The sequence below is a fragment of the Nicotiana attenuata genome, chromosome 1 (assembly GCF_001879085.1).
Source record: "Nicotiana attenuata strain UT chromosome 1, NIATTr2, whole genome shotgun sequence".
Classification (NCBI taxonomy): Eukaryota; Viridiplantae; Streptophyta; class Magnoliopsida; order Solanales; family Solanaceae; genus Nicotiana; species Nicotiana attenuata.
Genome location: NC_031989.1, coordinates 33,318,781 through 33,332,825, shown reverse-complemented (window position 1 = coordinate 33,332,825; position 14,045 = coordinate 33,318,781). Strand labels below are relative to the sequence as shown.

General features: G+C 36.2%; 1 protein-coding gene across 2 annotated transcripts; it reads right to left on the bottom strand.

Moving 5' to 3' along the window:
• LOC109224239 (tRNA wybutosine-synthesizing protein 4) lies at positions 424 to 13,294 on the bottom strand. 2 transcript variants are annotated; one of them, XM_019388827.1, is made up of 13 exons: positions 13,128 to 13,294; positions 12,810 to 12,898; positions 12,570 to 12,712; positions 11,975 to 12,022; positions 11,765 to 11,846; positions 9,391 to 9,493; positions 6,712 to 6,832; positions 6,503 to 6,550; positions 6,267 to 6,350; positions 5,607 to 5,674; positions 3,075 to 3,126; positions 1,256 to 1,294; positions 424 to 1,155 (listed from the first exon to the last, which is right to left on the bottom strand). In XM_019388827.1, the coding sequence occupies exons 1-13, from the start codon at positions 13,205 to 13,207 to the stop codon at positions 1,084 to 1,086; spliced, it is 1,029 nt and encodes a 342-aa protein (XP_019244372.1). In that variant the 5' UTR covers positions 13,208 to 13,294; the 3' UTR covers positions 424 to 1,083. The 2 variants fall into 2 exon arrangements, with proteins under 2 accessions (XP_019244372.1, XP_019244375.1); XM_019388830.1 differs by having other exon boundaries at positions 577 to 1,155; positions 5,607 to 5,671; positions 13,128 to 13,293.

Here is a 14,045-nt window from a genome sequence, read left to right as displayed (position 1 = left end):
ATTTTGGTTTGGGCTTTTATTAGCATTATTTAAATTACTAATATTAATGGTTATAAAAATTATTGAAACATTAAAAAATTTTATATCCAATCTTGAAATAATACCTTAAAAGATAAAATTATGAAAAAGTTTAGGAAATATTTATAAATTACATCACAGTAAGTATATTTATACATTAGATATATCTCAAATTTCTATATATGTAATGTCGAGTTGGTTTGGTTTCAGTCTGACTTTCTTTAGTTAAAACCAAACCAAACCAAACCAAATCAAACCGAACCATAATTGAATTTTTTTTCTCGGTTCGACTCGAATTATTGGGTTAGTGCGATTTGTCGGCTTCCTTTGTACACCCCTAGCCAGATGTATAGAGTCCACGCACCCAATCTGCACATATATGATAACCTAAAAAATGCAGGATCGCAAAAAAGAAGTACTTTTATTTTCCACAGCTATGAATCCTATTTGAGGTACAAAAGTTGTTATGATGAAGCACATTGATTTTTCGTATCTACCAATTCGGTGGTACAATAGTCAATTAAATACAAAAACAAAAGGATGATGCAAATAGATAAGTAAAGAAAGAGAAAAGAGTATCTAATAAAAAAGAGGAGACAACCATGCAAGTGTTTCCCCACCCAACAAGGGCAAAACAACACAATTCCGTTCTGAAAGGGCCCTACCACGTTTTTCTTTGCCAAACAGCTAGCAAAGAGGATCTTCCCCTTCATACACTAACACGAACTGCACCTCAATCCAAAGCAAGTTAGAATCGGCTATATGAACTCTTATTGCCCATGTCAGTCCATTCAAGCTCATTTCAGTCCAACATAATACAAAATAAATAAAAAATATCTGCAGAGGATCTTCCCCTTCACGTCAAACAAATATATGTATAGATGCATTCACACTAATGACCATTCCTTAATACACCTAACTAGGACCCAGAACTGGTTGAGACCCTTTCAGTACATGAAAAACCTTCTGACCCTGCCAAGTTATCAACTAGGAACAAGCCTCCATTCATATTCTGGTTACCATCAGAGATTGAAGAAAAATGATTGCCAAGATCAGGTCCTCTTTTCATGTGGATGTTGCAATGGAGGTGTCTGTCATAGGCTGTGTATTGGGAAAACCAAATTCCTTGAACAGACCCTGTAATATAGATCACATTAAAGATGGATGCGATTAGTGAAGTACTCCTGAAAGTCTAGAATGAATTAGATAGTTTAATGGAGAAGAGATATAAGCATACCATAGCATCGTTGATTGCATATGTAACACAATAGTGCTCCTGCAATTGGGATTTCAGAAGAAAAATAGATTAATTTCTGAATGAAGAGGAACATTATACAAGATAAATAAAGTAGTGAAATAAAACAAGCTTTCTCCCCGAGCATGATCTGAAAAGAGATGGACCAGCAAACTGGATCACAGACATATAAGTATGCAATCTTTCATTAACAGACACAGTTGCAAGAAGAAAAATACTGAATAGACTACATGAACTTCCCCTTCGAGCATAAACTGGCAAAGGATGGACTAGCAATTTGGACCACAAATTAAACTTTGTGTACTTTGTTAATGTAAACTGTATCACACATCAATGCTTGAGAAACGTACCACTTATTACTATGAGTCAACTTTTTTCTTCAGGCTTTGATACCTACTCATCATCTTCATAAAGTTTTCAACCTTCAATATGTAGGGTCTTCTTACATGATTAATCAATATCTTCATATCATGGATCTTTTTTTTTTGGGGGGTGGGGGGTGGTGTGGGGTGGTGTGGGGTGGTGTGGGGGTGGGGGGTTGAGATAGTCATATCATGGATATATTTGAAGCTTAAGAATATCATCCTGACCGAAATAAAGTTTCACACATTAGTAAATCTAATTTGGATTTCCAGTAGAAGCAATATTTGAAAGATGTGACAAGATTCCAAACCAAGATTATATTAAATCTACCTCGGCTGTCACTTAAAAAAACTGCAGCCATTTGGTGTAATTATTTTCCCTCTGGTCTTTTTTCTTTTTGGGTCTTTCAAATACTTCCTCAAGTCTTACTATCTTTTTCGTCCATCTCAATTTACTTCACCTCTTCTCCTAGATGCTGAAATTTTGCCAGATTGTAGATTTCAAGTTACCACCATATAGACTTTATATTGCCTTTAGCTTTAGTACAAGACGTTTTCATCAAACAATCCATTTTCCGAAACTTTAGCAGTTCTCTAAATTAATCCAGTATACTGAAATATTCCATTTCAATTTGTTTTTCTTTTTTATTTTTAAATTCCACGTAGTCGAACAGGGTCTACATGATGAGAGGAGTATCAAATTTTATGTATTCATTCCCAAATTCTGTTGACATTAAGCACTAATAGTTTACAAGATCCCAAGTTACATAATGGAAATGTATTGTTGTAACAGATTAAGAACTTTTAAACAGTCAAAGTCCCCTGATCAAAAGGCATGTGAGCACATGACATAAGAAACAGCACACCTAACTTAGATTTTTTTCATTTCTACTACATCAATAACTTATTTTGATTGGCACAGGAAGATTCAGATACTACATCACTAACATCATCATTCAAATAACATCATACGGAAATGTTGTCTTTCGACTAAAACAGCTGACATGTATAGGTAAAGCATCAATGGACCCTACAATAAATTCGTATTTAAAAAATAAAAGAAAGAGCAGCATCTTGCTCCTCCAAAACATAAGGTCAAGAAAAGGCAAGTCTGAATACGCCAATGGACCAAAGTAAAGCAGCCTGCATTTTGTAATTTTTAACTTGGATATACTTTCTCATCGTTTCCAACTTCGAAGTTGTATACTGACATCTTACAGGTTAATTATCCGGCAGTTACAGATTGTAGAATAATATGATGCCAGATACAAAATTTACAGGCCAGAAATTCGTTTTGCAAGGTGAAAGATAGCCAACCCATGTACGAATCTGGAACAAAGTGCTCTACTTCACAGTGGTATGGATAAGGTCACACTATCCCAAGCAAACACACTGAATAATTTTTGCAGTCAAATGCAGAAGGGGTGATAGAAACTTACCTGCATCATATACCACTCTTCAAATTCGTCAAATATTTCCAATCTTTCAATCCTGTCCAGACAATCACATACAAGTATATTTGAGACTGCAAAAGTTGTGAGTTCTCCCAGCGCAACATAAGATAAAGTGAAAAGGGGCAAAAGAAAAAAAAGGGAATCAGCTTTATCCTGGGAAAAAGATATATCAGAACCTAAAAAAGGTACGAATAAATTTCATGAAAACCATAGTAGCTTCGTAGCATAAAAAGTTTCTAAAAAATAGGAGAACTTCAATTTTGTTTCATAGGGAAATAAAGCATTTTGATCGTTAAAGATACAAAGAATAAACACACAATCATATATGAGACCAAAATCTTAGCATCAGATCTCTAGTATTTGATCTTCTCTAGAATGTGTCTCTTATTTTTCTCAACTATTGAATTTTTTTTCTTGCGACAAGGTAATCACTTGTTATCAGTGAAGAATCAAGAACGGCAAAGTGGAAATTACAAAATATAAGGAGTTGCATCGCTCTACGTACTTCATCTAATCATCTGCTGCATTATTTACAAATTCAAACCTACACCAAAATGCCAAAGACTGAGATGCTAAGATTTGAACTTCAAATTTTGAGTAGGACTATGAAGTATGAACTCCTTAAAACATCTCTGATTTCTATCCTCCACAATGTCCCAAAGGATGATGTACTAAATCTACCTTTTTCCTTTCTTTTAGGCCAGATGAGGTGTGTCTACAAGAGAGTAAGTCAATCAAGAAAGTGGCTAGAGTTACGACACAAGTTATAAATTGTATTACTATGAAATAGATAAGAACAGGAATGGAAACCGGGATCATTGTACAACCAGTGCTTAAGGATAAATTATAGAAGTAAATAAGAAATAGTGACGGATTATCTAGTCAGTGGAGAAAGAAAACTTTCAACATCATTAGTGCCAATATTCCGCGGAGAAATATGGATACTTTGGTCCAAGGGATCCCAAATGACCAACATATTTTACTGAAGACGATCTGAATAGACATGTTGGTAGACAGAGACAACTTCAACCGCAGGAGATAGGTTCAGGAGTGAAGGCTATTTTAGAGTTTCTTAACTTATGCAGTAGCTTAACTGATACATACTTTAGAAAAAGAGAATCACATTTGATAACATAAGCTAAGAGATAACCATAGCAAAACAGAGTTCATACTTCTAGAAAGCATCATTACATGTAAAAACTACAAGGTTATACTAGGAGAAGTCCTACTGATCTGAAGCAAAAGAGTGGAGCAAAGGAGGAGAAGAGCTGCATTATCAAGAATTTGGTAGTGACACTAAGGAGAAACAATTGGAGGGAGCAGAGATGCATATATTCAGCGGAAAAATGACAAGTTGCATAAAAGTGAAGATTTGGGTATGTGTACAAGTCTCAGATCTCAAATAGAAGAATCATATTGTGGAATGAGGAGGTGCAAAGAGTTATTAAAGCAAAAAAAGAGTGGTATAGGAAATTACCAAAAGCAGGAGATAGTGAAACCTTCGCAGAGCATAAGACTCGACTAGAAGCTAAAAAAAGGCTATTAAGTTTGAGGTAAAGCCCCAGACGACTTCTATCAAAAGTTAGGGACGCGGGAGAGGGAAAGAGATGCATGACTAGCAAAAATGAGAGAGAAAGACTTGCACACAATAGACTTAATCCAGGTTAAGCGTCATATAAAAGAAATGTACGAAGGAGCCAACACAAGTGTGAATAATCAGAGGAGATACATAGGAGAGGAGTTTCCCATGACAATAGGTTTAAACATTGGATTTGCCTTGAAAGATAAGGTCCCATGCCTACTATTTGCAGAAGACATTGTGTTAACTGACAAAACTGCACGGGGGTCAACCACAAGTAACTATGGAGAAACACTCTACAGAGCAAGAATTTTTGTACAAGTACAAGTAAAACAAAATATATGCACAAGTTTAACCCCCATAAGAAGAATTACGCTGAAGTGAGATAAAATGGAACTACGGTATCTAATTGTGGACAATTGAAGTATCTATGTGCAGTTTTTTCTTGAAAAATGATATGAATACATGATAGACAAAGAGTTAATAAACAAATTAATATGACACTGAAATGGGGAGCTACAAGAGTACTGTGCGAATAGGAAGATACCTATACGATTGAAAGATAAACTTCTAAAAAAACGATGAGACCAAATCACAACCAGACTGTGTATAGATAGATCAAGTGCCCAAACATGTTACCTAGAGCCTTGTGCATGCAACAACAATTAAACATTTACCCTGACAATATGCATGTGAAGACCCCCCCCCCCCCCCCTCCTTTTTGTGTGGGTGAGAGACAGGAAGGAAAAATAGACTTACAGACCTCTAAGGCTCTGACTAAACGTGGAATATCTTGGGTAGCTTAGTATGGTCATTAAAGCCAGTACTATGCCTCTAGATTGTAGCACCAAATCATCACCTTCAGATGAATCATATCATTTCATATCATTCCCATGTTTATAAATTATTGTACAAGCACAATCAAAACTCATACTAACCTGCGTCTTTCTTGAGCTTCAATAAAATCACTATAAACTCGTAGCATGTCCCAAGCTACTGCTTTCTGCTATCAATAAAAGACAAACCATTGGTTATAAATACGCGTGTTCTTTGATAGAGTTAATAAATTAGCTAGAGCTAAACCGCTGTTAGTATTTAGCAATATGTAACTGTTCAAATTAATCAGTAACTGGAAATTACAAAGTTAAAAGATTGAGCTTACAACTAATGCAAGTTCGAAGCAACTAATGCATGTGCCTTATCTAACCTGCTATAGCTAAATAGTTAGTGGGGTTAAGGAGATGATTTATTAGCCTTATTTATCATATTGGATAGTATTCCTGGTTTACAATGAAGCTAATCAATAATTCTCTTCTAGATCATGTTTAAGGCTTAAGACCCTCAACCAAAAAGGCAGTTTCAGCTGAAAATTAAATCTTCTACCATCCTTGATTACAGGAGATGGGATGACAAGGCAAATGGTTGGAAATACTGCAAGTCTGTATAAAAACTAAATAAGCCTCCTACACCTGGAATGGAGGAACAAGTCATAGGCCTAATCCAGGCTATTAACATCTTAGATATATTAAATTTTTAACAGAAAGGTATGGTGATTCTTAATGTCAAAATTAAGAAGCAGATTTGCACTTTGGAAATACCTGCCATCCTTGATCAAGGAAAAGATTTTCTTTCTCTTGTAAAGTTGGTGTAGCATAAATTCCTAGTAGTCCACAGCCTCGGCTCTGGAAAGTGAAAAAGGAATTATAATGTTGTTGCAGACACATTGAAGAATAAAGTCTATTTCAAGGTCAACATTATGTTGAGTCTATAAAAACGAGTTAGGGTGAGGGAAAAGATATGCTCAATCATTAAAAAAGTAATCAGCCAAAAGTACCTCCAAGTTACGAATCATTTGCTGGCCAAAAGCATCGTCTGGGTGGATCTGTAATAAGCCAAATTATATACAACTAAGTCATTATAATACATCAGCAGGACATTCACAGTAGCTTAGGAAAGTAGAGCAGTAGAACTCAAGTTAATAGGACCAAGGGATGGATCAAGCTCAGGAAAGAATCCAAGATTTAACTTAATAGCTTCAACAACCTGCTCATACAAGAAAAATATTGCCGTGGAAAAGGTTCTTGAAGCCCATCCAACAATTGTACGGCTCGAATCAGGATCCAAATATATCAGAACGCATTCTGCAATTATAAATGTTGGCAAACTGATAATAACATCAGAATGTGCAGTTAACAGGTATGATCTTGGACATGTACAATGATAAGCATTTTCAGAACATGGGAATCAAAAAGGAGACAAGATAGATCTAAATTCTAAAAGTTTCTTTTTAATAAGGATAGTTATAAATTTGAAAAGTGGAGAAACGAAGGAAGAAGATGAGAACCAATACTATGAATAGTAGCGTAGAATCTGTAAACCGCAAAAGAACCTAACAGCCAATTAATCAAGTTAAGCGCAACCAGGAAAAAGTTGTTCTGTATCCAAATATCCTATAAGCTATATGCCTTTCAGTTGTCCAAAAATGACTATTAACTACAAGATTCCTGGTGTAGTCCCAAATCTTTAACTATAAGCAACCAACAACTAGCAGTAACCCAACTTGTTAGTTTAATAGCTCATCACGGCTTTCAAGTTACAAGTCTTTACATGCTAAGAGACATGTTTCTTTGGACACAAGTCACAACACCTCTCTGCCACTAACTAAGCTTATGTGGCAATAGTTACCGGCACCTATGCTAGTGAAAGGTAGCAGGTACCAGGCAGAATCGCTGAGGCACGTGCAAACTGGCCTGGACAACACCATTATTGGAAAAAAAAGAACTATATAACCTTGCTCTTTTTTGTCTGCTCTACTGTTTTTACAGGGTTAAGATCTCTTGATGCCCAAATCAATACAATGCCTTTGTGCTCTGTACTCACCTATAACCCAAAAGATGTACCTGATGTAATTGATGCACTTAGGAGGAATTTTATCTGGCAGGGCAACAAAGATAAGAGAGCCATACATTTCGTAAATTGGAGCTCACTTATCACCAGCAAAAGGCAGGGGGGTCTAGGACTCAGGAACCTCAAGGCACACAACCAAAGTTGCTCTTTTTTGTCTGCTCTACTGTTTTTACAGGGTTAAGATCTCTTGATGCCCAAATCAATACAATGCCTTTGTGCTCTGTACTCACCTATAACCCAAAAGATGTACCTGATGTAATTGATGCACTTAGGAGGAATTTTATCTGGCAGGGCAACAAAGATAAGAGAGCCATACATTTCGTAAATTGGAGCTCACTTATCACCAGCAAAAGGCAGGGGGGTCTAGGACTCAGGAACCTCAAGGCACACAACCAAAGTTTACTTATGAAGTGGATGTGGAGATACAACTCACGCACTAATGCTTTGTGGAGAAAGGTTAGAAGGGAGAAATATGGTCAAACTGAGCAGTGGTGCACTACCTGTCAACAGTTCCTATGGGGTAGGTGTTTGGAATCTATCAGACAACTATGGAGCTCTGTGTTGGTTAACACTAGCACAAGGGTGGGTAATGGTAGGAAGACACTATTTTGGAATGATAATTGGCTTGGGCATGGTCCACTTAAAAAGATGTTCCCAGAATTTTACAGTATTGCAAACATGCCTGATATTTTAATGGAAGCAGCTTGGGGTCAGCAGGTCGGAATATCACTTTCAGAAGAGATCTGAATGACTGGGAGATGGGGAGAATTGCTGATTTTTTAAGGTTTTGGAAGGGTTCAAAGGGCTCAATGAAAATGAGGACACCTTATTCTGGCACTGTTGCAAAAACGGGGTATACACTGTCAAATCCACCTATTTCATGCTTACAAATGCAGATCAGCATACAGTGGGATGGCCATGGAAGAACATATGGAAAGCAAAAGCTCCCTTTAAGGTGGTTTGTTTCTCATGGCTGGTAGCAAGAGAAGCTTGTTTAACCCAAGAAAACCTACAAAGAAGGGGACTTCTGTTATGCTCAAGATGTTTGTTATGTGGCAGAGATCTGGAGATCAACAGTCATCCGTTTCTGCATTGTCCTATCACTAGTCAATTGTGGCAATTGTTCCTTAACATTGCGGGCCTCAGATGGACAATGCCTGCAACTACTCTGGAGCTTCTAAAGTCCTGGAATAACATTGGAGGTGTAGTCAGTCAGAAGACATGGTGGAGACTGATACCTGCTTGTGTATGGTGGACAGTGTGGACAGAGAGGAACTCAAGAATTTTTGGAGACAGATACAATATTGACTCTTCAGAATGTTTTTTTTGATGAATTGTATTCTTTTGTTTTATTTTTGGTGTAAAGAAAGGCATGTAGAGAATACAGAGTCCCTGGTTGTCATGTTAGGTTTTTTGTAAGTCTGATGGATCAGTTTTGATATTCCCCCCCCTGTACATATTGCTTTGCACTGCCTTAGTGCCCTTTTTTTTTTTTTTAATATATTGGTACCAGTCTCAAAAAAAAAAATCTAAAACTGGTCAATTTAGATTACTTGTAATACTTCCATATCTTTCACATCAAGTAATTTTGTTCCACCAGGATTGTAATATAGTCAAGATATAGATGTAAACAGAGCTTGTCATATTACACTTACCATTATAGTAGCAATAAATTTAGAGGCGGTTAGGCACAACTCACTGAGCTTGACAAAGGAAGACCTAATACATTAAAATCCTTCAACATAACTTGTGCTTTATTCGTGGAGATTAAAGAAAAAGATGTTAAGATAATATAGCAACGAAGCAATGACAAACCTGGGGTCTAAATTTGCACGGGCTATAACATCATTTAAATTGTCTATGTTGCGCAAATCTACAGGAAGCAATTTGTAATGATCACTATGGACTTCTCCCTTTTCTGCATGAAAGCATAAGATAAGTTAGTTGAGCTAGATATTTTGTTCATTCTAGCTTGTGATTTCTTTGGAAGTTCAAGTTTGAGAGAATTAAACAAGGGGATCATTTGTCTCTATTGTTAACTCTACTTGCGAGGGAGGTACTTAGCAAACTTATTCATAGGGCGGGGGAATGAGGTTTCATCAAGGGTATCGAGGTAGGTGGTGATAGGACAGATAATGTAACCATATCTATCAACTACTCGCAGACGATACTTTAATTTCTTGTGAACCCCAGATTAGACATATTCGATACTTGTTCAGAAATTTGGTATGGTTTAAGTTGTGCCAGGATCATGTGTAGATATTTGAAACTCCAAGTTGGTACCGGCAGGGGAGGTACAAAACATCATTAGATTACAACAAATCTGCAGATCAAAATTGATTACACTACCTACAAGGTATCTTTAGTTTACTGATCGGAGGAAAAAATTAGATTAAAATCTGTAGTAGCCTGTGGTTGAGAATTTGAGAAAAGACGGGGGAGAATAATAGGACAATATCTGTGTAAGGGAGGGAAAATAACATTATGAAAGTCTACCCTCGCTAATACACCACTTATTATGTCTATGTTTTGTATGCACGCAAGTGGCGCAAATTGGTCGGAGAAAATAATGTGAGATTAACAGTAAGAAGGAATGGATGGGGAGAAAAAATTTCATTAAGTGGAATGGAATTATGGATGAAGATATTGGTCTCCATAAGCTAAGGGGATTTGGGAATCAGGAGATTGTCCGTATTCAATATAGTACTCTTAGAAAACGGTTGTGGGGATTCACTCAAGAGCAGACCTTTTTATGTAGACAGATAATTTCTACTAAGTAGTAAGTGTAGATATTAGAACAATGGAGAGACTAGACAAGATCTTATGGAGTAACACTGTAAAAGTGTAGTAAGGAGCAGGAAAATTCACTTTAATGTATTGCTTACTAGGTGAGTGAGGGTTGTAGGGTAAGGTTTTGGAAAGATGCCCGGTGAATATCCTTGGAGAATACATATTAAAAGGTATATGGTCTAGTAAACGAGAAAGATGCAGAAGTAATTGATTATTTGAGAAAGAATGCTCAAGGCGTTATATGGAATATATGTTTTAGGAAGGTGATCCATGTCTATGAATGGTATGACATTAAGGAAATTTCACAAAATATATAATGCCTCTGTAGGAGAAGTGGGGGAATACGATGGTATGGAGGGAGACCGAGTAAGATATCTTACAACCAAATCTTTTTACGTGGAGTTGTCAGAAAGAGGACATGAAGAGTAGGTTCAGAAAAGGATGTTATCCTATAGCGGATAACTTGAGAAAGAGAATGACGATACTTGTGTTGTGACTTGTGAGCCAACAACAACAACAACAAACCCAGTTAATCCCACAAGTGGGGTCTGGGAGGGTAGTGTGTACGCATACCTTATTCCTACCCGGTGAAGGTAGGAGCCAGCATTGCATGTGCCCAAAAAAAAAAAACTAAAAACAATGCTAATCATCTTTTGTTGCATTGCATATTGGCTTCACAAATGTGGACCCTTGTATTTCATTGTTCAAATATTATGAGTGATACCAAGAAAAGTAGAGGAAGCAACAACGAGCTGGAGAGTTCAGTGAAAAGAGGGAAACATCACCACTGTCTCTTTTTTTGTGCTTATGGCGAAAAATTAATAGAAGAAAATTGCTTCAAATAAGTGAAATATGATGTAAAAGGCATCATATTTCACTTGGATTTCTGGTGTCGAGAAAATACGGTGTTGTAAAGTCAATAAAGATAACTGGCGAACTTGTTAGATGAACGTGGATGACCCCATTCGAGTTAGTTAAAATGATAATTTACTTGTACATTCCTTTGACATCCAACTTGGTGTTTAGTAGTGAAATTTTGACTTATCAAAGAAACATCGTGTAGTTATGAATAAAAGCTAGATTCCGTTTGGCACAAAAGGAACACCCTTCTGTCACAGAAGATGCTTTAAAAGCTAACGTTTTTCCTTCATACAGATTCAACCTATACTAAGAAGATAAAATTGAACAAATACTGTATTAAAAAATGACATGGTTCAGAAAGTTAGATGACAGAAATTAAATGCTTGATGTATCCACCTCGCGCTCAACAACATGGTATCTTGTCAAGGAAATGAAATCATATATTTGCCCAAGATAAATGAAAGGCAGGGATCACCAAGTTGGCAGTTCACAAGAGAAGAGTATTTGCATATTTGCAAGCGGTGAACATGCTCATTACCTGATGAGATAGATGCTGTTTCACCAACTTTATCCCTTAACTGACTATAGGTTTCAATAAGAGCTGCCTTCTTGCTTGTCACCTGTGAGACAAACATCTAGAGCTGAGCTCTTTGAGCCAAGAAAGTAAAATGGATTTGCCAAAATGCAAAAGATATTGCCTCGTTTATGCTATGACATAATTCGGGGACTTAGCATTTGAAAATCTCACCTCAATGAAATCCAGTTCCACGTAAAGATGAGGTGCTTTTCCTTCATCCTGCCAAAGAAAAATATAGCTATTAATCTTCTTTCTGAAAGATGGAAATTACAGAAACGTGCAAGCGTGTATCTATTGTATCGGAGAACTACATGAAGCAGCATCAAGCAGTATAAGAAAATCTTAACATAAAGCAAAATTCCACTATCACAAACTGTCAGCCTAGTTCAACAAAAGTTGCAGGTAGCCTGAACCAGATGCTCAAATTTCAACGTACAGTAACCCATTTGAGGGATCGTTTTGCTCTTAACCTCTATTTTCTCTTGACAACTTCATTTAAGGGTCCCCAAGATCAACATGGAGGAAAATTGACACATGAATAGACATTGTAAACAAGACCATACTAAAGCTCCAGAACTGCAATAGCATACTGTCAGCTTTGCCTTAGTTCCAACTGCCAAACTAGTTGGAATCAGGGCATTGGATTGGCTACAAAAAGAAAATCCTTTTTTTGTGAAAGAAGTACAAAAGGTGCCTTGGGATCCTTTATGTGAATTTTTCAATCATCATGGAAGATATTAAAACAACCCAAGAGAAACTGAAGCACCTGCAGCTGAAAAAACATTGTGTCGAAGCCAGCTCCAAGCGACAATATCTGCTTCTTAATATTGCCACTTCCATCAGCATTTGGATCGCAATCAAGAAATTGATAGAGCATCTTCCGAAGAGCAGCCCAGCGAGCAAAATAACCTTATAATTAAGTTACAAATCAATTAAACAACCCCAAAAAATAAACACTAAGCACAACACCACCATAGATTAAGAAGCAAAAAAAGAGATATCATACCACGATTAATAATGGGAGATCGCCTCAGGGGTTTTTTAACAAACAGATTGACATAATCGTCTTTCATGTATCCTTTTTTCACGCATGACCTTCACATCACACAAAATATAAACAACAGTAATCATATAAAACGGAATTTGAGGAAAATTAGGTTTAAATTTCACCTCAATTTCCAATAATTTGCAGTGAAAATGATATATTCATAGCTGGTCTCTGAAGCATTCTATTATACAACTGTATATCTCTAAATTACATCTAGGAAATTAACTGAAGAAAATTGAAGAGTTACTGTACAGTTGAATAAAAAGGCGTACGTACAGTTTGCTGGCGGAAGCGTCGTCGTTGGTGGCCTGAACCGCGGCTCTGTTGCTGCGCGAATCGGCAAGTGGTTTCGCCATCCTTTCGCCAAAGTTTTGAGAGTTGCAGTGGCTTTGAAAACGGGAATAGAATTTGCCAATTTGGGCCTCTGCTCTTACAGCTTGTTTGGATGGTTGTTACCGTATTGTATTGTTTTCACCAAACAATGTTTGTTTTGATTGTTTAGTTAAAATTGGTTGTATTGTATCCTTAAATCCATTGGAAAGTTCTGTTTTTTGAAACAACCGATTTGGTGTGGTGGATCGTTTCCTATTTTTCTTTCTAATTATGCCCTAACTTATTACTTTATAATTCTATTTTACCCTTTACCTTTTTATTTTAAATAATAGCAAAGTCTCTTTCTCACATAATTTTGTAATAAAATTTTACATGAAGTCTAATAACCGATATAAATTCTCAAGACGACATCCCAAATATAACCTAGTATATAATAACCTACATACGGGAAAAACTCATTTTGTTCTTCTGCCGCTTCTCCATACTCTTCAGGTAAATGTTTTGTTTTACTTTTGTCTGAATGGAGTCTACTTAATATTTTTTTTTTAATTTTTATTATTATGATCTAATTATAAATATAGTGTACTTATTATTATTTTTAATATTATTAACTTGTTCAACTAATTTCGATAGAATTTGCATGAATTTAATTACTTAATTTATATATAAGACATAATTAGTGATTAGTTAGTAGAAAGTGGTTTTCTTAAATAATTTTTATGTGTAATTTTTGATAAATTAAATATTTAAAATAATTGAGGGTATTGTAGTAAACTTATCAGTTAAAGTACAGTACGATACAGTCAAACCAAACAGCAAAATGTTATTTAACAACAACGAACAATACAATCTATCCAAACA